This window comes from Leptosomus discolor, chromosome 3, assembly GCF_034619465.1.
Source record: "Leptosomus discolor isolate bLepDis1 chromosome 3, bLepDis1.hap2, whole genome shotgun sequence".
Lineage (NCBI taxonomy): Eukaryota > Metazoa > Chordata > Aves > Leptosomiformes > Leptosomidae > Leptosomus > Leptosomus discolor.
Genome location: NC_141393.1, coordinates 66,550,409 through 66,575,963, shown reverse-complemented (window position 1 = coordinate 66,575,963; position 25,555 = coordinate 66,550,409). Strand labels below are relative to the sequence as shown.

The 25,555-nt window shown below is 43.8% G+C and overlaps 1 protein-coding gene across 2 annotated transcripts in view; it reads right to left on the bottom strand.

Moving 5' to 3' along the window:
* COLGALT2 (collagen beta(1-O)galactosyltransferase 2) overlaps positions 1 to 25,555 on the bottom strand; it is a 58,289-nt gene that overhangs the window by 22,210 nt on the left and 10,524 nt on the right. The window contains exon 1 of one of the 2 annotated variants that reach the window (XM_086462437.1): positions 1,299 to 1,315. The exons of the other annotated variant lie outside the window; for it this stretch is intronic. Within the exon in view, the coding sequence (XP_086318563.1) occupies positions 1,299 to 1,315 (17 nt within the window). Of the gene's footprint in view, positions 1 to 1,298; positions 1,316 to 25,555 lie in introns of those variants that run through there. 2 annotated transcript variants of the gene reach the window in all.

Below are 25,555 nucleotides of genomic sequence, written 5' to 3'. Positions count from 1 at the left end.
TGCATTCCCAGGCAAGACAAGAGGGCTGAAGGATGCTCTTCCTGTCATGTCTTTCTCTCCAGTTCCTGTAAGGACAGGCAGCACAAGTTTTACTGCATGGACACACCACCATCCTGAGAGAAGGGAACAGCACACAAAAGACTGATACTACCTGATCTTGACCTCTCCTAAGGGCTGCCTAGGGAAAAAGTTTTCAGTCAATCAGACCCCCACACCTGGGGTTCTCCATCCTTCTCCTGCTAGGCCAGCATGCCCTTGACAAAATTCACCCCAGAAGACCCCAGCAGCTAACATCCTCCAGACAGAAGGGAGACACATGAATGGGAGCCTGGAAGAATCTCTAGATTTACCCACAAGGAAACTCCTAGAAGAAAAATGGCATTTTACTACCCAGGATGCAATGGCGTTGTAGAAGGTAAATTCACATTGCAGTAGATTTTTACAAAGACACTTGATGAGACAAAGTTCTGGCACAAAGAAAGGACGGCTGTCTCCAGAACTATCCACCCAGCAGCATTTCTAAGCCCAAAAGTTCTCAGAGGCAATAAAGATTGTCACACCCTGGATGAAATATGCCCTATGACTAGCAATTTGGCAAACCTTTGTTTTTCCAGCTTTGAGCCTCAAAAAAACCCAACCAAAAAAAACCCCAAACAATCCAAGCCATTCCCAAAAGCAATTATCTCTACTAGTTTTAGAACAATTCACATTTAAGATAAAAAAAAAAAAATCAGCACTTACTCCTATTGTAATATTTGAACAAGTCCACCTATCCCTCCCCCCAAAAAAAACCATAGCAGCTATGGTGTTTGCAATACCACTGTACGGAAAAACAGGCATGTACTTCCGCCCCCTTTTTTTTAAATTACAACCCCTGCACAAGAAAAACAGGCAAATAAAAACGCGAGCAGGACTTCCCACTAGCAGCAAGAGCTCCTCAAGTCATAAAAGGCACATCAGGATATTCCATTATAAGTGCTTCTGTAGTAGACAGTTTGTAGGACTTCAAGAAGCTGAGCACACAGTTAAAACTTCAGTGCTCTAACTCACATGGATGGGCCAGTTGGACCCTGTTCATTCTTAATCCATTTTCAGGTTGCTAAGGCATCTCTGCTCCAGATCTCACCACCACCACTGGTAGTCTGCTGCCCGTGGTGTACATCTCCCCAGTTCTGGAAAACTGACTGTCCTTTCCCTGAGTGATGACAGTCAGGAAGAGTTGACACACACAGACAGAACACAGACATGTATGGTACAGTGAGACAAGGCCATAGGATGAGACTGTTCATGTGATGAACTGAGGGTAAGGTGGCATCACATGGAAGCCACTTTCCTGTGCTGGCTCCTCTTGGAAAAGGCCTACAGTAGGTGAGGTAAAGCTGTACCTCCGATACCCGTAGAAAAATTTCAGCCTGCCCAAACTCCTACTACAACAGTGCTAGTGGAGCACAGGCCAGCATGTCTTCTCTGCATGTCCTGCAAGTAAGTTTGATGGAGAGAGCACACCACATAAGAAATGTTATCACCTATCCTTACTTGACTGTCCTGGAACACTGTTTTTACTACATCCTCTGATCCTTACTGGTCCACAGTATGCACTTGACAGGGTGAGGAGAGTGGATCACCTTAATCCAGCTCCACTTAGCTCACCAAGAACATGGCTTAGCAGTCCACATGGCTCTTAGACTAAGGCAGTGCCTAGAATTTTTTTGTGTATTTTCTGAAAGCAGGTTGGTGAGCACAGTACTATTATTTGAGTTTGACTCTATCAGCATTATTCTTGGCCTGGCACCAGGTTCAAATCACGTTTTCTGAGTGAATCAGTTTGAAACATCTGTGCAGTCAAGACAAAACAGGAGCTACAAGAAGATGTGCTAAGTGTAAGGACACAGGAAGAGGTGACCTGGCTGGCAAGGAGCTGTCATTCTCCAACATCTCATCATCTTCATGGCTCTCTGCTGGAGAGACTTCATGCTTGTTAACATCTTTCTTCACCAAGGGTGCTCAAAACCAGACATGGTATTCCAGATGTGATCAAACAAATGCCTAGCAAAAGGGTAATAACCTCTCCCCTTGATGTCCTGGCTTACTACTGTTCATGCTGTCCAGGATGCAGCTGACCTTTGCTACCAAGGCACACCACTGTCTCATGTTCAGGTTGCTGTCCACCATAGGTCCACAGGACCACTAAGGCCTTTTCAGCAAAGCTACTCCTGCATCAGCCTGCATCACTGCAAAGGGTTCTTCCTTCCCAGGTGCAGGATCTGATGAAGTTCAAGAGATTCTCCGCAGGCAGCTCTCAACTCAAAGCCAACACACGTCGCCTGCAACTAGTAATTGGGGGAAGAGACTTAAACAGCAGGTTTCTCTCAGAAGAGACACATTACATCAACAACGTTTGCACTGAAAAGGAGGCAACTTTGTGTTCAAGAGCTGATAACAATGTCTATAATTCAATTAAAGAAAAAAAGGTCTCCTGCGAGATTTACAGCCTAAAGCCTGTGCGACACAACCAGGAAAGACTAGTGGAGTGACATGCAAAAATTTAAATTCCTGCCACTCTTTTCCGAAAAAAAGTTTAACAAATTAAACTGGAACAGACCTCCAGACACTCCTATTCCAGTAATGTGAGTTTAAATATGAGTGGAAAAAGCTGCCATTTCCAACAAATAGAAGTTAAATTTTAGAAAAGTTTTGAGTGAGAACGTTCATATAGGGGCTTATGTCGACATAACTATAACCACTTCAATATTTACTTTGGCTTTAAACAGTAGTTTTACCATGGACACAAGCCTTCATTGTCCATGCTCAGCAAAGTACCACCTCCCAAAAAAACTCAAGTACTATGAATAGTGGAAAAGTAAGCACAACATTAAGCGCCTACTGTTTTAATTAAGTAACATGTGAGTAGCAGCGTACGAGGAAAACTGCTCCTTTTACAAACTGCTCATATTTTTAGCCTGATAATGTCTCCTCAAACTACGTTTGCAAGAGGGAGTTAATTTAGGCTTTGATGGTTACCCTCTTTTCCTCCCCAAAAAAGGAAGGAAAAAAAGTCACCCTTTTTCACTTCTTCACATCCCAGCCTGCTCTTCCAAGCTATTTACAGTTTATTTACCTCAAGCACTGGGTCAGAGAAGAAAATTTTCACCCTCACCATCTGTATAGGAAAACTACCACATGACAAAACCGACACTGTGCGCCTCTAGCTTGTCAGAGTACTGGTCACTTGTAACACAAGCTGTGGGAAACTCTACGGCCTGGGCCCTGCAGCAATTTTCCTACTGAATTTAAAATTTACCACTCTTCCCTTCGGCAAGCAGGTAGGGAGGGAGGACTTCAAACAGGGTTAAGTACTTCACATTCAAGAAGTTTATACTGCAAAGCAGAGTCAGAACTGAAGGCAGCTGGCTTTCAAAAATGAAAGCTACAAGGAGGATCCTTTCCATTTCTGTCAGTGGTTTGAAGACTGTAGGGCTTGATGAGGGTATTGGGTTCTCACTTTACTGCTATGATAGCTAAACTCAGACACCCAGGTTCAAGTGGGCCCTTCCCATTGCCCTGACAAGCACATACCACGGATGACAACGGTCAGCATACCGCTGATGGTTGGCGTTGCATTGAAAACAGCTCACACAAAAAGGACGTCCATGGCTTTCCAGGGCTCCTGCTGCTTCCGCATGCTGCAGGACTGAGTTGAGCCTGTAATCAAGTCCCGGGAAAACCCAGAGATATCCATTTGAGCTGTCTCCCTTGGTTCCTCTCTGCCTGCAGCCAGGGATTCAACGTACCCACAAGGCTTGCTACAAGATGTAGTCCAATGCTGAGTTCCACTGAAACTCAATAAAGCGTTCAGAGAGAGGTTACATCTCAAAACAAACAGTGATGGAGGAAGCATATTCCTGTATGCTGCATTCCACAACTGTGCTAGCAGAGATGCTCGAATACTCAGGTTGGACCTTGAACCCCTCCATGTCCTCACACATTTGAGGCAGTGAGACAGAATGGGAAGGAGTTGACCTGCAGAGCCCTATCTTTCCTGGTTTATTAAAGATAATACAGGCTCATGGAGAATACAGCAGTTCAGATCCAGCTCTCTTACCATTTGTTAACGTTTGGCAAGGCCACTTAACCTGCCACCTTCTGGCTTATGAAGAAATGCTGAATTCTACAGTTATTCCTATGGAAGTTACCTCCCACAAGCATAAACCCTCATCAGGAATCTGGCCAGTCTGGGCTCTCTGGAGAAGCTTTGGAGACAGAAAAGTGCTGTCACTGAATGGCTCAGTCTTTGAGTCAGCAGAGCTGCAACCCCCACTCTTGCTGTAAGGGCTACAGCCGAAGCTGGCCTCACCAAATGCTTTGAGAGGGGAAAGCTCAGCCCTCAAAGCAGGACTCAGCACATTTGTGACAACCTTCCACCCCAAGCTAGCAGTAGCAGGGCACCGCACAGGGAGTTCCCCCGATGCTCTGGGGAAAAACCAGGGATTTCAAGCCCCAGAACATTAAAGCCACACTGCTTCATCCAGCGTTAGCCACTACTAACAAGTTGCTACAATGGCCCAATGTTTTTTACCACAGCACTAGTGACACATGAGGAACGGAGCACAGCACGTGAATTTTAACAGCTTAAGCTGAACTAAAGAGAAAGCAAAACTAGGGAAGACAGCAAGGTACTTTTAGCTTTGTATGGCTCGCTAGAGGCCTCCAAATTGTTTGAATCCTGCAGCAAAACCCTTCAGCTTTCAGTCACTTTGGGCAGTTGAAAGTGTTCCCTGGCCTGAGTGTAGAACTGAGCTCAGTGTCACACAGGCTACCCTGACTGATGACTGTGCTTACTCTGTGTGTGAATTCAGCCCTGCCAAAAATAACAAAAAATAAAATCCAGCAATGGAGTCCTAATATGAGTCAAATACAAACTTGGATGTAGATTTCCCAAAACAAGTGGTAAATAAAGTAACAGAAGAGTCATTTCTCCCCGCCTTTTTGTTTGAATGCTGCCAGACTTGGAAAACCAATTCAAAACATAAAACCCAAACTGCCAGTTTCCACTGTGAACCAGTGACGAATTACCTTGACTAGGAAACAGTGCAGCTGGGAGAGACTGGAAGAGAAGGTGTGGATCCTAAAGGGGAGGAAAAAATTCAAAACAAGACAGAGGTAAAACACTTCTGAAGTCCAGTGAGAAAGAGTCTACCAAGGCAGCAGAAAACTACCAGAAATCAGCTGCCCTGTTACAACGGCCTGAGACAAAGCTTTTGTAGCTATGGCTCTATCACCTTCCCCCTGAGGACCACAGCACACCACCCACCCCAAAGCAGCTGGTTTTTACTGCCTCTAGCATAGCTTGATGCACAAGTTGGACTCTATGACCTTAAAGGTTTTTTCCAACCTAAACAATTCTATGATTCTAAAGAGCTGTTCAGCATCCAGTTCGTCAACTTATCCCAATTTCCCAAACTCTGGTGTTTTATTTAAGGTGTGACAAGATCCTTCTTTACCACAGAGCAGCAAGTCGAGTTGTTACTAATGATGACTTTTATGTTCTCCTGCTCAGGCTCTTCCCAAAAACACAGCAAACCAAGCAGGGCTCACTATACCTTTTCAAGCACTCCCCCACCAACAGTCAGGTATGGCTTTTGCCCACACAGCACTGAGGAGACTCATGTAATAAATTTTCTTTTAATTAGAAACACTCTGTTGCTTTGTAGATATTTGTGCTGCTCCCTGGACTGCTGGTCCTACATCTATTGCATCTATTACTCCGAGACTTGATACCTCAAATTCACAGGTATCAATGGGATCACAGGATAACACATCATGAGACACCACCAAGCCAGCTCACAATGATGCAGCTCAGAGGCTGTGAACAGATTTAAACCTTCCTTGCCACCACTTATTTTAGCACAATTATGCTCACACACTTCTTCAAAAAGGCCTGACCATTCAGGCCCAAGTTCAAATCATTTGAACAAGTTACTAAAATCTTAATGTATGTGTAAGACTTTTTGGCTTCACAGGGACTTGGCATTTTTTCTAGGGTTTTCCTTAATTAAGGACAGACTTTTGGAAGTACCTTCTTTTGTTTTTTAATTATTTTAACTTGGTCCTCAAGATGTCAGCTCCCAGCAGAGAGGCAGCCTGAGCCCAGATCAGTGGCAGGGAGTTGCGTGGGAGCGTGGAGCCAGTAACAAGAGCAGCAACACTCTCCAGGCTGGGCAGCTGTACAAGAACAGGACCTCACAGTACAGGAATGCAACAAATATGTGTCTTCTCTAACTCTTTCCCCGTGCTCTTCAGCAGCCTGTGGATAATGGATTTTGCTGGCAGCAGTAGCAATTTTAAAACCTACAATGACCTTCCAAGCCCAAGTGAGAGAATGATTCACAGATGTATGCAAATGTGTACATACATTTGTACGCACTAGAATCTTTGCTCTTTCCACACTACCTCAAGAAAACTCTCACTTCTTTGTCTCTCACTCCCCAAGATCCTCAGGTTGTCTCCGATAATGCAGTGCCATGACAGGTATGTGCTTAAGCCCAGCGAGCACAGACACACCAGGGGAATCAATGCCTTCCCAGAAAAACCATCAGGCTAAGGCTGCTTATGGCTGCTTCATGCCAATAGTAAAAAATCCATGTCTAACAGCTTCTCTGACATCCCTGCAAGGGGAATTCTCTTGCAGTCCAAAGGAGATTCCTGTCTCTTCAATCCCAAGTGTTCTTTTTGTCTTGCTTTAGTTCTCCCTGTGGTCACCCCACTGCAGACAAAGCTTTAAAAGAAACAAAAATCCATCTGCAACTGGCCTTGAGAATATTTCCAGGCAGACTTGGCTTCAACAGAACGACTCCCATAAGGAAATCCCAGGAAATCTCATACGCACAGGGTCAGGGCTGTGACTAGCCTCTGAAATCTATTTGGTCAAACAAGGAATTAATTGCAACAGTTCTGTAACTTCTGAAGGGATAGCTTGTTCCCACCAATGCTAATTGAGACACCAGCTAATGCAGCTGTTCAAGATTAATGAAAGTGTGTAAGCCACTGGGAAGGAAGACTGCTATTTAGATATATTCTTGGCTCTGGTAACAAAAAATGGGTAGGTTTTAAAGGGCAGAATCTGCTCAAATTTAGGTGCTCAATACCACTGATTTTTCAATGAGCACATTGAACATTGGCCCATACCACATTACCCAAAGGGTCCCCCAAAATAGAAACATCTGAAAAGCAGTCAGTCTCTGTACCAAGCTTGGAGAAGAATGCACGCAAGGCTCCCACAGTCTGCCTCACCTCCAGTAAGAAGACCACTAGATGCCCCGTATTGGAGGGAAAGGCGGACCCAAGTCATTCTACTCTAGTGGCTTACTTTTTTAATTTAGGGGTTTGTTTTTTTCTTTTTCTCTTTTCCCCAAAAAGTTATAACCATGCCCTATAAATATAAGTAGAGCACACAGTGCCTGCCTCCCAGCCCCAACACCACTCAGTGACAGCTTTCATCTGAAGGCGTATATTACACTCTACGGTTCTACACATACAATATGGAGATTTTCAGAACGTAAAAGTAGGTTTTGCACCATGCCAGGAAAGAGAACCTAACACTCCCTACATCTTCCTTTACCTTCCCCACCTTTCCCTGAACCTTACCTCCTTTCTGAGCTTACATAAAGGTCAAAAGCTTGCTGTTATTACTGCAAACCAAGATCTCTCTTTTGCTGACATACTGTAGTACTGCTCTGGATTGACAGATGACTTTTCCTTTGAAGCAGGCAAAGAATAATGGAATACTTATTTCAGGATTACACCAACCTGGAGAGAACAGGATTATCTGAACATAACTAAGTCATGTGGTTGAGACAGGTATGCTCCATTCTTCCAAACTGTTTAAGAATGTACCTTTCCAGACAAGGCATTTTTAGGTACTCTTGACTTAATGGAAAGGATGTCATATTTCATATTTTATGAATGGATTTTCATTCTAATCATATCCTATGAGACTTAATCAAAGCCATTTTAAACTCACATAGAAACACTTTTTATTGTAATCCAAATACTGTACAATTAAATGGCTACAAATAAAAGTGATTTTTCATCATTTGTCCAGTGCAGGCTGACAGAAACAATAGGAAACGGAAACGTAATATTTTAAATCACATCACTAATTAGAAGGAGTTCAAGCAGCAATAAGAAACACACCAAGATAATTCTAGAGCAAAGTTTCAACAAAATTCAGGTTTTTACCAGTTGAGAATCTGCTCTGTGATCTGGAAACTGCCAGGATGTTTTCTGTGACACTAGAGTGAGTTTTACACAATAATTGACCCTTTCATGTGAAAACTTTGCTGATACGCAACAATAAAGACATTCTTCCCAAAGGTTTTCAGCCAGCTTCTCTTTGAGGCCATAGGAAATACAAAATAGGAACACAATGATTTGCAACTCAAACCAGAACAAAATAGAGGAAGAACTCAATTGAGTGCTAGTAACAGCGTTCTTTGAGACAAAACCCAAATTTAGTATTTGGAGAAGAGGTCTGCTTGAAAGTAGGGAAGATGAAATGTAAGAACCATATGTAATACCATAAACTGTTCTTCTCACAAGCAAAGTGGCAAAAGATACTTGCCTACCCAAAAAGATGTTTAGAAGGGCAGGAGATGCTCAAAGCTAAGCAGTCACTGAAAATCAGCACTATTTCATATTTTCACATCAGTAGGAGACTCTCTGGAACTTCCAACCTCTGTACGCAGCCTGACACAAACATCAATGAAATACACAGGGAATTTCTTTCACCTCCACTGACCTTCAGATTACAGCTCACCCGCCTTCTGATGTTCGAGGAAAGTCATTCACTCTATTCAGTAGTTTACAATTTTCATTTATCTTTCTAAAAGCGTAAGCTTTCCCTTCAAGCTGTTATGCAGGCAGAGCATAAGGAATAAAGACACATCACTGTCACACATCAATAAGTCCTTGCATTCATTTTCAAATCAACCTTTCTCCTATTGAAAGCACAGGTATAAACTCAATTTAACCAACCCCTGGGACTCCCACTAGCACATGAAAACAGGACTAGCAGGTTGGACAAAGTTGATCTGTGCTCTGCTAAGTGCTCACAGCATCCTGCAGACCTTCGGCAAATGACATGCAGGCTTCAAACTGATAGTCAGTTGGGGGCCAATGAACACCCCAACAAGAACAAATGAAAGAGCCATCAGGCAAACATGATGAGAGTCCCCGATGCCCATGAACTGCAAGGACATACCTCCCACCACTTGGACACCCTCTAGCCTGGTTTAAGCAAACCAAGGCTGCTCTACAGCAAAGTCACTACTTTTTGTTAGCAGTCTTTCAACAAAACCCCTGTGCAGACCAGGCAATAGGACTGCCACGCCAATGTATCTACTTGAAGTCAGCTCTGCATTTAGGGCTGATTTCCATCCAGACCCTGCATCTCTTCAGTGGACCAAGAATTCCTTTGCGGTTGCTGCAGGCTGAATAGGACTGTCAACAGGACAACAGCACAAAGCCCTCCAGACCTAGTCTCCAACAAGTTGCTACCTGCCTACACACTCAGGTGCACAGAGACATTACAGAGAAAACCTCAACAGTAAAACATTCCATGTATGTGTGACCATTTCTGAAAAAATGTGGCACAAATGCTAGGAGGTATGTTCTGGTTCAGCAGGTGTGGAAGACTTTGAGGATTCAGGTACACACTCACTGAACAACAGCTTGCAAAATTCCATCTCTGTAGGCTTTTGGACAGTAGTTGTATTACAGTACTCTGTACTAAACTTACTGGAGGACTTCGTGCTTTTCTGCAACCCTAGTGTCCACCTCCTGAGAAGGCTCCTTTGATCAACAACTGCACAGAGTAAGAAAAAGCTGAGGCATATGTATGCTCCATGGGTACACATCCATTCACCAGAGGCAACAATCTGCCTTTGCCCACAAAGGCCTGGAAAACCCGAGTTACAGGCAGGAAGAAAGTCTGGACTCAGCCACCAGCCCAAGCTTAGCAGCCTCATCAAAGAGTCTCCCAGTGGCAATACCAGCAACCATGAGAAGCATCCTGCCAGCTTCCAGAGGGCTGGGATTTTTTCCTTAGCACTCCTGAAGCATGCAGGCCAATGAGCCTGGTGCAAAGTATTATATTTCCGTTGCACCATTCTATGGAGGTGTCTAATCATGAAAGACACCGAGACAAAATGGAAGACACTCAGCACGTGGCCGAAGAACTCTTGGGCCTCTGCATAACCTGCCCTCCAACAGATAAGCCAGCCCTCAGCGCTTCTGTCTGCTGGCAATGTACACACTGGTATTCACTTACACCTTCCCTGTTCCAGCTCTGTATGGCTCACTCGCAGTGTAGTTGTTGAGAGAAATTAGCTTGGCTGAGCCAACACTACAAATAAATCCCCTGGCCAATTTGCACTCAGAAATATGACTCTGCACTTCTCCTTTATGAAAGGACTCACTGTCTGGGCACAGAGGGCTGTGGTAGGAGCATGTACCAGATGAATAGATCATTAGAGACACATGGAGAAATCCCAGCACTGCTGTCAAAGTGCAGAGTATTGTTGTCAAATGCACAGCTCTCTCTTTGTCACGCTCTGACACACAGTTTTGACAAGTTTAAAGGTTTGGACCCTGAGATAGCACTCCAGGCTTGCCTTGCACAGGCAAATACAGTTACAACAATCTAAGTTTTTTCTCATTGCTTATGCATGTGAATCTCTTTCCACCCTGATGATCTGCAATGCTACCACCAGGAGTGGAGAATACAGAATACAAAGACAAATCTAAACCAAATCAGGGAGGGTAATTCCTACCCTACTCCTAAAGCAGATTAATCTCAGGTAAGGTGTGTTGTACCAGGTATCACACTTAACAGAAGCAGACAAAGTTACCAAGACTTTTTCCAAAAGAATTCAACTTCAGGGTGGCTCAAGAACAGCAATTTTCAAACAGTGATCAGCAGACATCTGTGGATTATTTAACCTATCATATATAAGCCAAAGTTTGCTATGCAGGCATCTGCATCCCCACAGGAAAAATATGCTGGGTTTACACTCAGCTGACAGAATACCACTCCCCTTTCACTTGTGCTAGAAGTATCAGTACCAATGCCCTCATCAGAATCAATGCCCCCATCTAAAACTTTACTGCGTGATCCCCAGCACAATTTCAGCGGGCAGCACAATAAGCCATCTGTGCACCTAGAAACTCACATAACTTTTAACACTAACAATAACTTGAGTTTATTCTTACAGTGCAAGACAACACGACCAAGGCTGGCACAGGCACATAATAAATGCTCCTGCTTTCCTGGGAGGGCTGTGAATTACTGGGTGCCTACAGGCAACCTGGGCAAGCATAAGGACGATAAAACACCAAGTGCTTATAACATTTAGTACAGACAGAAGGGGATAAACAGAAGTAAATTTCTTGATTCTTTCTTCTACAACCTCTGTACTAGCAAGTCAGCATCATTTGGGATGGAAAGTGTTAACGCAGAATCTGCTTTCAAAATACTGCCAGGAGGTACAGCAAGTAAAAGTCAACCTGGGACCTGTAACAAACTCCTCATGAGGAGTAGAGTTGCCATGTTTTTTGTCTTGTACTTCACAAGGGATCCAGGCACTGGCCTAGATCCACAAGCAAATCTGTAAGCAAGCTGGCCTTCCTCCTGCTGCCAGAGCACCTCCTCTTCCACAGACCACAAAGCACAGAGCCTTAGAGTGGTCCTAAGGGGCAACAAACTCCAATGTTTCTGGAAGTACAACCTTTAAGAAGGATCAGCCTCCAGTCTGCAGGCAAGGGAAATGTTATCCTCACTTTTACAGCCAAAAGTGTCAATTAGAGGCTTTGTCTAGAGCACAGCATGAAGTAAGGCAAAAAAAAAGGACCAATCTCTTCATAACCAGGCTATGCCTAGCCAGCCTGCCTCTTCACAATGCATCCCAGCACTGCTGGGCACCTCCAAACCAGCCTGTACACTAGATCTCTAGTTCTTCCTGTTTATTCCCCATGCTGCCTGCCTTGGTGTACAGGCATTTCAGAGATGTAATCAAGCACACAAGCTTCCCTGGAGGGGTGCAAAAGGATCCATCATAGCCATACACACCGTTGAAGTGGTTGGTTTTCTGGTTCTCATCTTGGGAGGCAGCTAAGGAACATTTGTCACTGCTCTGGTTGGCCTGGCTTACTCCCCAGTTGGATGCAGTTGCATGAGAATTGCCATTCTGGACCCCACCCCTCAAGTCCTTCAGTTTAAAGCCCACCTCGCCAAGCTGACCAACCTGCTGCCAAAGATTCCCTGGCCTCTTCTAGACAGGTGGATCCCATCCCTCCCTGGCAGGTTTACAGTCATCAAAGAACGTCCCATTGTCATAAAAGCCAAAACCCTCATGACAGCAACCAGCCACAAAGCCAGAAGTTGATATACACTATTCTTCTATTTCTGGCTGCCCCCTTTCCTCAACTGGAGAAAAAGATGACTTGGGCACCAATATTTTTCACTTGCACCCCCAGGGCTTTATAGTCTTCCTTGATTCTGCCTAGGTTCTGGCTCACGGTGTCATTCATGCCCACATGGAAGAGTAACACTGGATAGTAGTAGATGCATAATCCCTGTGAACCAGTAAGATTAAGTTAATCATATGCAGCAACTAATGACATCAGACTACATTTCTCTACTGCAAACTCGCAGCAAACAAACACAGTGGGTTTCATTATCCTCTCACTGGCACAGGTTTCACTGGGCATAAAGGAGTTTAAGCCAAATTTTGCTTTCACCAACATTAAGCTAAAGCTCATAGTCATCAGCAAGTTATTTTAGAGGCAGACTTTGCTGAAGCCAGCGTGGAACTGCAGACTTGGCCTAACCTTTCTCAAGTAGCCGGTTACACTGGAAAATGGAAGTTCTCTCAATTGCATGGAATGGTACAGTGCTTCAAAATAAATGGATTATGTCATATTTTCTGGCAAATGGCTGAAAATGTTTTATACACAATTAGGTAAGAGATTAGAAAAACAACTACTGCAGCCAAGCAAGAAAAAAATACTCAACCTTTACATTCGAAGTAGAGAGTTTCTCTGGATGTCATCTGTAATTTTGTCCATCACTTTTCAGATGAAGAAACAGCTGAAAAGATGACAACACCTCATATGCCAAGAGAGTTCCAAATATAGCGGGAAAAACCACAAACAACACTTTTCTAGCATGACATAGTCAACTTATCAATTAATATTTTCTGAATTTCTACCAGAGACAGATTTTACAGTTTTCTTGCTTTGAATGGCTATGTGTACTCATCTTCAACTTACCTCTGGGAATTAGGCAATATCAATCAGACAGGTTACAGGGCATGCCCCAAGAACCCTGAAATCCATGGCGAAAGTCTCAACCTCAACGAGCACTGCATTGAGGCAGCATTATAGCTTCATTTTACAGAGAGGGAAACAAAAGCAAAGAGATTAATGGAACTTCACAAGTCACAAAAAAAGAGTGGGTGTCAGGGCTGGGAATGATAAAACAAGCCTCAGCTTGTTCCAAAATATACACTGAAATAAACTACATATATTCAGCTTTTGTAGAGTAGTTTACTTAACACATTCACAGAGTATTTGTCAGACCAGTGATAAATTTGGGCCACGGCAATCTCAAGAGCCACTTTTCCTCTGTGTTGCTTTTAAGAAACTCTCACAAGCTCAAATGTGAAGTCTCTCTTCCTATCCAAGTATTTTGCCTTCATCTGAAGGCAAAAAACCCCTAGGTTTTTGGAGATGTGGTTCTAGATTTATTTTCTAGAGCAGTGAAGCACTCATATTGGCTAAAAAAACCCAAACCAAACCAAACAAAAAAAAACAACAAAAACATCTCCAGGATTACAAATACTTTGCACATACTTTTGAGAAACAATTAGTTTAACTCTACCTAGGAGCTGAGGCCCAGACTCCAGCCTCCACAGTGCTAGACATGATGTGCTACTATTGTAGCGTCTCAAAATTAGGCCCAAATCTGCTGAGTTCTGTGCTCAACAGACTGCTTCCTTTGCTGACCTGGTGATTCCCTAGCTCCAGCCTTACAGGTAGAAGGTGTGCAGATAACAGAGGGCTTTGATTCCAAGACAGTTTATTAACTGCCTTTCATCTTTTTGTATTTTGAAGTACGTGCTTCTAAGCAAGCCGTCAAACCAGGCAGCTAAACCTCCGTTTTTCCTGCCTAACTCAGCACTTGGGTGGCAAAACAAAATGTTTTTCCGTCATCTCATGCAGACAACAGCACAGAATAACACGGTCCTCTGAACTAACACTACACCACCAACCACCTCATGACTTAAAAGAGCTATGTGTAAGTAAAGCATTTCTACTTTTAAATTCCAAATACTTTGGGCTAGCTAAAATTTCTGAGTCTGAATCTCTTTCCTCTTTCCTTTGTGATCTCCTGTTTCACTCACAGATACAGGAATCCACACAGCTTCTCCTATGGAGGGAGGCATAGGCACACATGGTGGGACACAAGGCTACTGTTTGGTGAACGCATGTGACATATGGATGCCAGAGTCAGAACACATTTTCTCTTGGAAAAGACTGACTCTGGACTCAAACTGATGGAAAACTAGTGCTATGCTGACGGCTGACTTAACACTAAAGAGAAGAGAAAGAAAAACAGTGAGTGCTAAGTATTTCTCTAATCTTGTAAGCCAAGAGTTCTGCAGTCTTCTATAAGTAATGCTGTATATCTCTCACCCCCAACTGAGGAAAAGCGATCATGGAAATAAAGGGACATTTAAAGTATGTGATTGCTTCCATTATGCTACACAACCCTACTCCAACATCACAACTCTCACTTCTGCTGATCTGTCCTCTTTATGTGGGTTTCCAGGGAGCATCACTGGGGAGGTGCAAGCTTCAGGGAAAGCCAAGCACTGAAGGCTGCATCAGCAAATGTGGTAACTGTACATGGAGAAGAATGCAAATGCACAATTTATTTCAATTACTTAAGGTTTAATCCTGACCACAAGTGTACAGTTTGAGGATAGCTATTTTTTCCCTTCGTTGCCTGGATGTAAACAAAGAGACAGAATGGGCACTTAATCTCAGTAGCCACTTTCTAAATGGATTGGGTAATCGGAAGCCCCATAAAATACATGTCTGTCTGCATTTTGCAGAGCATAGTTCCCAACTACGCCATCTCCAACGGGAGAAATTCACAGCCTAGATATAGCCATTGCCAGTGGATGAAGCACACAAGATAAAGTGCTTTCTAACCTCAGTGGAGAGACTCCCACACACATCTGCAGGCATTAGACTGTCCCGACAGGGACACACTCTGACCCAAACAGCCCCTGCACACATCCCAGCACTGTGGCCTCGTATGCACCACATCCAGCAGTGGCCCTGTGCCTGGACATTTGAGCTGCCTGGGGCTTTCAGGCAATTTCAAAGGCTGGAAAACTGGATATTTGGAATATCTGACAAACCCATCATGGATCCAACAGGTCATTTAATCTGACCTACTATATCCCACAGACAAAGCATCACTTAATGTCCCCATAAGTAACTCTGTTTTTCATCTGGAACTGTCCCCAGGCCCTTTTTGTGAAGCCTTTCAAATAATCCATCAAGAGTTTCATTTGAAATCCATACAACAGCAGCAACTGATGCACAAGATCAGCTGCAACCAAACAGCCAATGTGTCATAAAAGTAACTGGCCACTAGAGGGATTTCTTAAATAAATGAAGTAAAGGTAATCAGTTAATTTCCTCATGGAAAAACTGAGAGATTCGTTCTGTCTCATTTGAGAAATCATTCTGCTCTCCCTTAAACATCTGCCAGTTTCTCAGTCGCTGCATGGGAGAACCGACAGAGTAGATAACAGAGGATTTCTGAGCTAACCCAGCTGCTGAGGTTGTTTTCAGTTAGCAGCCCTTGTTTCTTAGGCTCCAAACCTAACCACTTGAGAGAGGTGGCAGACACCTTAGAAACAATTTCGGCATACATTATTTCTGCCCTGTAACAGCTGGGTAGGACTTTTGTTTTAAAGTGTTTCATTAACCTATTCAGATCACGTAACCTGATACAAGATCTAACAAGCTGAAATCTCAGTTTCTTTGGCTCCTTATTTGGTTTCTTCCAAGTATATTAACTTCTATGCCAGAGTTAGCACAGCTTCATAGCTCCATCTGCGTTGTCAGCTCAAGAGACTTGGAAGAAATATGCCTTTGTTGGTTCAGTAGATCTGGAAGAAATACATTCTCCAAGGCAGAAAAGGCTGGAGTTTCAGTCCAGCTATGTGCCCAAACTGTTATAACCAGATGTTTTTCTTTATCTGTGGGCTGTCTCAGAAGTGTATGTGTAGTAACCAACTGGCCACACATTCTGCAGCAGCAACAGAAGCTGGTCACATTTGTCAGGCACATGATTACTGCTGTTAGATATACTACACAATTACTTTTCCTTAGAAATCTCACTCTATTGGAGAGGTAAAAATAATTGAGAGACTTGAACCATGTTTCTCCTCAGCAAATCTCCCCTGTGGTACACTGAACTTAGGCTTGCTATTATTTATGATTTAGATCCACCTGCTGTGCAGTGGTTGGGCAGTCTGCATTCAATTAAGGATGCAATCTGTAATCCAAGTGCAGCCACAAATGATGCACCTTGCAGCAGACAATATAGCAAACCTGAAGATGTCTGGAGCTCTCCACAGGTAGCAGGATCAACCAACACCATTGCACTGGCTTCGCAATTTTGTTGAGTGCAGAAAAGAAATTACTGCTTTCCTTAGCCCAAATCTAGCTCTGGATACATATTCATCCCCCCTTAAATTTGCATCACATATATAAAGACAGAGTAGTCCAAAAAGACAGATGTGATGTCTGTAGTCAAAGCCATTGGAAACACCAATAGCAATTTGATTTTTGTTCTGCAAAAGACAGCTTCCCTCAAGGCTCAGGTATTAGGCAAAAAATCCTGGCAACAGCCTTAGTTTGTATGAAGTCAGAGCAGAGTTCTGCCAGCAGACAGCTATGAGCTCACTAGTCTGAAATAACAACTCATTGACAAGACTTTTTGTGGAAGCAACAGCTAACTTGTTTGTGTGAGAAATAAAGCAGAGGGGAAGTGAATGTGTGCTAGGAGTGATAGAACAGGTATTAGAAGCCCGCTCCGTGAATTCACAATGATAATTTGCATTTAAATCCTGCTTTAAGTTAAAAAAAAAAATGAAATCATAAATTAAGAGAAGTTATTTAGCAGAAGTGACATTTTCATATTCCAGTCACACACACTGAACTTATTTCAGATTAGTGTTTTGAAAAATGAGTATAACCAAAGTCTCTGACAGCCAGAGCTGGAGGAAGAAAATATTTGAAGAGGCAAAAGACCCAAAAGCAATTATTATTCTCTGCTAACCTATTTAGAAGAGTCTGGGTAGGCTCCTACAGAACCCTGGAACCAGCCATCTCAGAGACAACTAAATGGAAACTCCATCCAGAACTTCCTACTGAAGAACGATGTATCATTTGGAGCAACACCAGCAGCATCCAGAAACTGATTTATGTGAGTGAGTCAAATAAATCTAATGGCCTAAGACTGGGAAAAATGAGCATAGTGCTGGTCTACTACCCTGTCGTTCCTCGCTTGGTTACAAGAACCAGTTATGCTGATGCCTCTTCCCAACAGTTACCAGAACTGCCTGTTTCATTTCAGGCCCAAGGAAATGTCAAGCCTTTTAGAACGTCAAGCCTAAGCCCATACCACATACCAGCCCCTGGCCTCTTCCTCATTTTGTCAGCTCTGCACAACACTTTGGGGCCTGGAACCTTTGCAATGTCCATGCTTACCGCTAAAACAGATACAAACAGGGTACACACCAACAGCAAAAAAGAGCATGCCTCTCTTGGCTTCTATCAGCAACAGTCCTCTTTCTAAGCTTCAAAGACCCAAATAATCTGCTCATATCTCCGTATGTAGCAGCTTAAAACTTCCAAAACCTAACCCTAACACAAGCTGTTCCATACAGCAAGAGAGAACAAGGAAATCACCTCTACCAACACCCCACCTCCAACTGAAGGCACTGAAGAAGACAGAACCAAGCCGAACTACAGCAGCAACAGAGTTCCAGGCACTCACTCTAGCAAAATTATTGCCAGAAATTCCATACATACACTAACAGATAATAAAATGCGCATAGAATCACAGATTATTAGGGGTTGGAAGGGACCTCAAAAGATCATCTAGTCCAACCCCCCTGCCAGAGCAGGACCACCTAGAGCAGATCACACAGGAACACATCCAGGCAGGTTTTAAATGTCTCCAGAGAAGGAGACTCCACAACCCCTCTGGGCAGCCTGTTCCACTGCTCTGTCATCCTCACAGTGAAAAAGTTTTTCCTTATATTAATGTGGAACCTCCTACGCTCCAGCTTGCACCCGTTGCCCCTTGTCCTGTCATTGGACATCACCGAGAAGAGCCTGGCTCCATCCTCCTGACACTCGCCCTTTACGCATTTATAAACATTAATGAGGTCACCCCTCAGTCTCCTCTTCTCCAAGCTGAAGAGACCCAGCTCCCTCAGCCTTTCAGCATAAGGGAGATGTTCCACCCCCTTCATCATCTTTGGGGCTCTGCGCTGGACTCTTTCAAGCAGCTCCCTGTCCTTCTTGAATTGAAGGGCCCGGAACTGCACACAATATTCCAGATGTGGTCTCACCAGGGCAGAGGAGAGGGGGAGGAGAACCTCTCTCGACCAACTGACCATACCCCTTCTAATACACCCCAAGATGCCATTGGCCTTCTTGGCCACGGGGGCACATTGCTGGCTCATGGTCATCCTGCTGTCCACTAGGACCCTCAGGTCCCTTTCCTCTATGCTACTCTCTAACAGCTCAGTCCCCAACCTAGACTGGTACATGGGGTTGTTCTTTCCCAGATGCAAGACTCTACACTTGCCCTTGTTGTATTTCATTACATTTCTCCCCGCCCAGCTCTCCAGACTGTCCAGGTCTCTCTGAATGGCAGCACAGCCTTCTGGTGTGTCAGCCACTCCTCCTAGTTTTATGTCACCAGCAAACTTGCTGACAGTGCACTCTGTTCCCTCATCCAGGTCATTGATGAATATATTGAATAGTACTGCTCCCAGTACTGACCCCTGAGGGACTCCACTAGATACTCCAAATAGACTCTGTCCCATTGACCACAACTCTCTGACTTCTTTCCTTCAACCAATTCACAATCCACCTCACTACCCGATCATCCAGACCACACTTCCTCATTTTAGCTGCGAGGATGCTGTGGGAGATGGTGTCAAATGCTTTACTGAAATCAAGATAAACCACATCCACTGCACTTCCATCATCTATCCACCTGGTTATGGCTTCATAAAAGGCTCTCAGGTTGGTCAAAGATGACTTCCCCTTGGTGAAGCCATGTTGACTGCTCCTAATGACCCTCTTATCCTTGATATGCCTAGACACAGCGCCGAGGATAAGCTGTTCCATCAATTTTCCAGGGACGGACATGAGGCTGACTGGTCTGTAGTTACTTGGGTCCTCCTTCTTGCCCTTTCTGAAGACTGAAGTGACACTTGCTTCCCTCTAGTCCTCAGGCACCTCTCCTGTTCCCCATGACTTACCAAAGCTGATGGAGAGTGGTCTAGCAATGACTTCCACCAGCTCCCTCAGCACCTGTGGGTGCATCCTATCAGGGCCCATGGCTTTATGTATGTCCAGATTGCTTAACTGATCCCTAACCCAGTCCTCATCAACCAAGGCAAACTCCTCCTTTGTCTGGGTCTGGGGCTCCTGAGGACAGTCTCCAGCAGTACAGACAGAGACAAAGAAGGCATTCACTAACTCCGCCTTCTTTGTATCCTCTGTCACCAGGGCACCCGCCTCATTCAACAGTGGGCCTACATTGCCTCTAGTGTTAGTTTTGTCTGCAGTGTATTTGAAGAAGCCCTTTCTGTTGCCCTTGACCTCCCCTGCAAGGCTTAACTCCAAAGAGGCCTTAGCTTTCCTAGTTGTCTCCCTACATCCTCTGACAACAGTCTCACATTCCTCCCATGTGGCCATCCCCTCCTTCCAAGATCTATAGATTCTCTTCTGCCGCTTGAGTTTGCCCATCAGTTCCCTGTTTAACCATGCAGGTCTCCTGGCTCCCTTTCTTGATTTCCTACCAGCTGGGATGCTCCGATCTTGAGCTTGGAAAAAGTGGTCCTTGAATATAAACCAACCATCTTGGGCCCCTTTACCTTCTAGTACCCTGTCACATGGGATTTCCCCTAGCAATTGCTTGAAAAGGACAAAGTTGGCCCTGCTGAAGTCCAGGGTTGTGATCCTGCTTGGTATTCTGTTCCTGTCACACAAGATCCTGAAATCCACCATCTCATGGTCGCTGCAGCCAAGGCTGCCCTTAACCTTCACCACTTCAACCAGACCCTGCTTGTTAGTCAGTGTAAGATCTAGCATTTCTCCTCTCCTAGTTGACTCATCCACCATTTGCATCAAGAAGTTATTCCTGATGCACTAGAGCAACCTCCTGGACTGTGAATGGCTAGCTGTGTAGGCCTTCCAGCAAATACCTGGGCAGTTAAAAACCCCCATGGGTACCAGAGCCTGTGATTGCGAGGCTGCTGTCATCTGCCTTCATCATCTTCCTCCTCCTGATCAGGTGGCCTGTAATAGACACCCACAACAGTATCTCCCATGCTAGCCTTCCCCTTAATTCTCACCCACAAACTCTCAACTCGCTCCTCATCCATCCCTGGGCAGAATTCAACACATTCTAGTTGCTTTCTCACATAAAGAGCAACTCCACCTCCTCGCCTTGTTGGCCTGTCTTTCCTGAAAAGGACATAGCCATCCATGACCACATTCCAGTCATGTGAGCTGTCCCACCATGTCGCTGTAATTGCCACCAGATCATAATCCCTTGACCGCAAACAGATTTCTAACTCCTCCTAATGCAATACACCCAAGTCAACACCAACCTTCTTCCCAACTCTGCCAGCCACATGCAGTCCAGCAAGAAATTCAGATTTCCAAATCTTACCCCTAACCACAATGCCCCAAAAACCCCCAGTTCAATTCAGGAGGATCAATCTATAACAGAAGATCATAATACACATGCTCCACCAATATAAGACCCTTTCCTACATCTGTAAGATCTGCACAGGTCAGAAGTAACTGAAGTTCTCAATGTTTTCCCCGCCAAAGATTTGACTTCAATTCAAAGTAAGATTTAACTTCAATTCAAGTAAGGGATCATTTCGGCAATAAAACAGATTATCAGACATTGGCCCCTAGTGACATTACTCCTTCTCCTGACTTTTTAAGCCTGTACAACCCATCAGTAACAGAAGTCCTTGAATATTTAGATTTCAAAACTTGAAAACTAACCTCCAAGCTATTCCAGCTGTGGTACACAGAAGTCCCTTGTACACATCAGAACAGAATACACCGCTGCCTACTGACACCAGCCCTCTTCCCATCTCCTATTGCTGAGTTTTATAGGATCTGCAATTATCTGCAATTGCCTCAAACACTACCCTCAATTACAACAAGTGGACCCATTCAAAAAAGAAGACACTGCATTGACAAATGCAGAACTAAAATAAGTAGAAAGGCTATTGCTCATAAAATCCAGGGGCAAAACAGGACTCTCGAACTAGGATTTGCTTAGAGTTTGTAATATAATATTCTAGACGCAGAAAAACCCTCCAAATTGTACAAGAAGAGCATAAGGCCTTGGTCTCCCCTGGTCAAAAAACCTCTTATCTCTGCAGCAACAGCAGAAATCCAGCAGTGACTCCAGTGTCTGAACTGTTAAATTTCCTAGCCATAATCTGAAATAACAGATAAGCTGTACCGTAAAGGAGAATATAAGGTCTTGCCCTCCTGCTGACCACAGACTCCCTTTCAAGCCTGCAGCCCTTATTGAATTCAACCACCTTGAAACTCTACATTCTCCAATCTTATATCTGATCCCCTGACCTACTCATAATCCTACTTGCACACAATAGAGCAATCTCTAAAGTGAAACAGAGCACAAGGCATCACACTCAAGCGACAACAGCCTCCTCCCTAAACCTGTGGGCCCTGTACAGTTCAGCAGTAAACACTGCTTTTGAAGTGTTGGCTTTCCAAACCCTAGTACTAACTCCAGTGCCAGCCACAGGACCACTTCTCACAGTAACAGAGAGTACAAGCTCCTCACCCCCTGCCCCAGTCAACAGAGGTTTCTAGAGAAAATCTGAACTTCTCCTCCTCTGTTTTTAGTATCTTTTCAAGTTCTCTTTTTCTAAGTCCTAATGCCAACTCCCATTTCAGTTATTGCTGCAGAAGGAATTCCCACAACAAAAGCAAAGCAGAATACATTGATCCAAAGCAACATTTTCCCAAAACATTAACATTACCGTAACTGATAGGAGGAACTAATCCCTAAACAATTAGACCCCAGCAAGGCAAGCAGGCTTCTAAGCCTTTTTTCCTAAACGTTAAACCCACTCCACCTTTCGGGACTAACCTTAAGTCACAGCCAGGGGATAAGTCTGTACAGAAAACTGAACACAAGGCACTGGCCCCTGTGGACACCAACACATTTCTTACATCTCACAGCTAGGACAGAACACAACACTAATGCCAACACTTTACACTTCTTTTTTTTCCCCCCTTCTCCTCAGACACTAACTCAGATCATAATTCTAACCATAACCACACCTAGGGAACCACAACTACATTATGAACCAATGTATTTGTCCTGTGTTATAAGCAACAGCCTCTCTCATTTACCCAGAAACCACCTAAACCTGCCTACTCAAGCCTTTTTCTCCCAAATACATACTGCAATCTCAACTCTGATCCCTTCTGACCACAGTGGTTGATCTACAGTGCAACAAGCATGGATCTTCAAGTCATCTTTCCCCAGACCGTAATCTTAACAAGGGGAAAAACCCAACAGCAAACCAGCACACAACACTGACTCTTTCCTAATTCTGCAGGCCCTACAGAATCCGAAAATGTAGTGTGTTTCTTAAATCCCCAAACTTTAGCCTTTACCAGTACTATAACCTTGATTCTAGTCAACATCATAGAATCACATAGGTTGAAAGGAAGTATGTGTGTGTCAAGGGGGAATATATATAAATATAAACACCTCTCATATAAAGGACTGAGAAAAACATCACGTGTTGTTGTTCCCTTGAGTGCATTACTTGTGATACATTCAGGACTCAGGGTCATCTTGGCAGTGTCACTGGTGACCACACGGATCAGCAGCATAGCCATAAAACTGGACAGGCTTCAGCAATCTCCCTGCAACATCCCAGGACATCAACTCAGGCTGGCAAGTAGGTGACCCCATCCTCCACAGGAGATGGCTTCTGATAACTATTGCCCTTTTTCCTTCATGCAGACACTTGATTGAGCTTCAGCTGTCTCTGATGGGACATATTCCTCTTCATCTGTTCTCCAAGTTCTGCAATTTCACAACCACAGACAAGGAGCCTTTGTAGTGTTGCCAGAGTGATACGTTTCCAGCCTTTCCCTTCTTGTGAGTCTTCAGCCACCAGTCCTTTGAGGGAGCCTCTAGCCATTCCCCCTTCCTTGTAATACAGGATTCAGGATCTTTGTTCTGGAGGGTCTCTGTGAAGAACCTGTTTTTCTCCCATTCATCCTCCCCAATGGCACACACCTCCTCCCACCACTCTTTCACCTGGCTACCCACCACACCTCTTGTCAAGGCCAACACCAACATAATACTATTTTACTGATATAGTAATACTAAACAAAGTCTTGGCGAATCCAGTAACAAACCAGGCACTTCAATCCCTGTTTTCCCAAACCTTACCAGTAATTCTAGACAAGAATTAAGGAAAAAATAAAATGCAGTTCCTGAAAACACCAGAACCTCAGTTTGCAGAAATGAGAAATAGCATGGCTTCTGTTGTTTTCCTAAATAAATAAACAAACAAACCTTTATCCCAGTTATACAGTTCCCACTCTGACTTCTCATCTGTCAATATGTCTTCTATTGTTAGGATTCTTGCTATTCTAGTGTAGTGACATGTACATGTAGCTGCTGTGCTTTTCATTTAGCTTTAAATCTTCTTGTCACTGCCTTTATGCATTATGGTGTCAATCACAAATTCTGGTTAGACTATGAGAATGAACACTATTCATTTAAGAAGAATTTTCAAAAGCAAAAACACACCCCTCAATAAACATCAAAGGGAGCTAATAGCATTAGTATGCACCCCAGCACTGAAACTCCACTGAGTAGCAAATCTGCAGCTAAATCTCAGGATTCTGGGATTTCACACCTAAAACAGCACTGAAAATAGGCACCCTGGGACATTACAAAATCAGTACACTCCTCTCCATGGGCTGTGTCACTGTTGCAGTATTTATTTATCTTCTCACACAAAGCTGCAGCTGGGAGACGTAATTACCCCAAATAGTCACTTCCCTACTGGCAGCCAACAAGATGAAGCAGCCAAGGACCACACTCCAGCACGCATCAGGGAAAACAGCTAACTAGCTGCAACAGGCTGAGGCAGTGCAGCCAAGGTCAATGCTATGCACCTGTTCTCCCTGCAACAAACATTAAACCACCAAGGCTCCTCTCCAATGAGTTTTCATTCTCACATAAACACACTGGTTTATTTTTTTGATGCAAAGATGACATAACATCCCTGCATCCTCGCATAAACTGGTAAGTGCTGATGATTGAAGGAGACAGAAGTCTTGCTAAAAAGCTTTATAGTCCATGTTCTTTTTTGCCTCCTAGACATAAACCATAGGAACAAAACAAAAAAAAAGGTTCCTCATAGCTTTTCATGGTTGTCTAAAGCTCAAACTTTCTAATTAACGTTTTTCTAGGACTTGCCACAAGATGGCTTTTGACTAATAACTCAGCATGCATATTAGTCTGATTAGGGGAACTTGCATAAGTTCACTTGGCTGAAGTCTGGTGGGGAATAATTCATGGATTGAAACCAATAGACAGAAGAAAAAAAAAAAATCAAAGCATTTGCATTTGTCAAAGTTTAATATTAAACTTCCACGTCACAATTAGCAGTTCAAAGTATGAATGCTGTAAAACAGTGTTTTCCTCCAGTTTTCCTAAGTACCTTGGTAAGGAGAAGAATGATTGAAAATACTGAGGAAATAACTTAACCTACAGCCTTAAATTCCTATTCTACCCCAAGGGTACAATGCAGCATCCGTTTTAAAAGCAGCTGTTGAGCAAGTAGCAAAAACAAGATTCTGATCTGCTAACTGAAGGGATAACCACCTGCTATCAGTTTCAGGATATAAACTAACACTTAACAGTTAATACAACCTAGTTTTTGCCACTGGGCAAAATTAAAACCAGACTGCAGCCACGCATAACCTTTCCTCTGCAGACAAATCAAAGATCAAAAATAAGCAAACAATCCTTTTAAAATCAAGGGAAGCCTGTACACTGGCAGGATGGGGGGTGGGTGAGTGGTGTATGCATAAATAAAAATCATGGGGTTTCCTCCTTACAGGAAAAAAAAAATTAAAA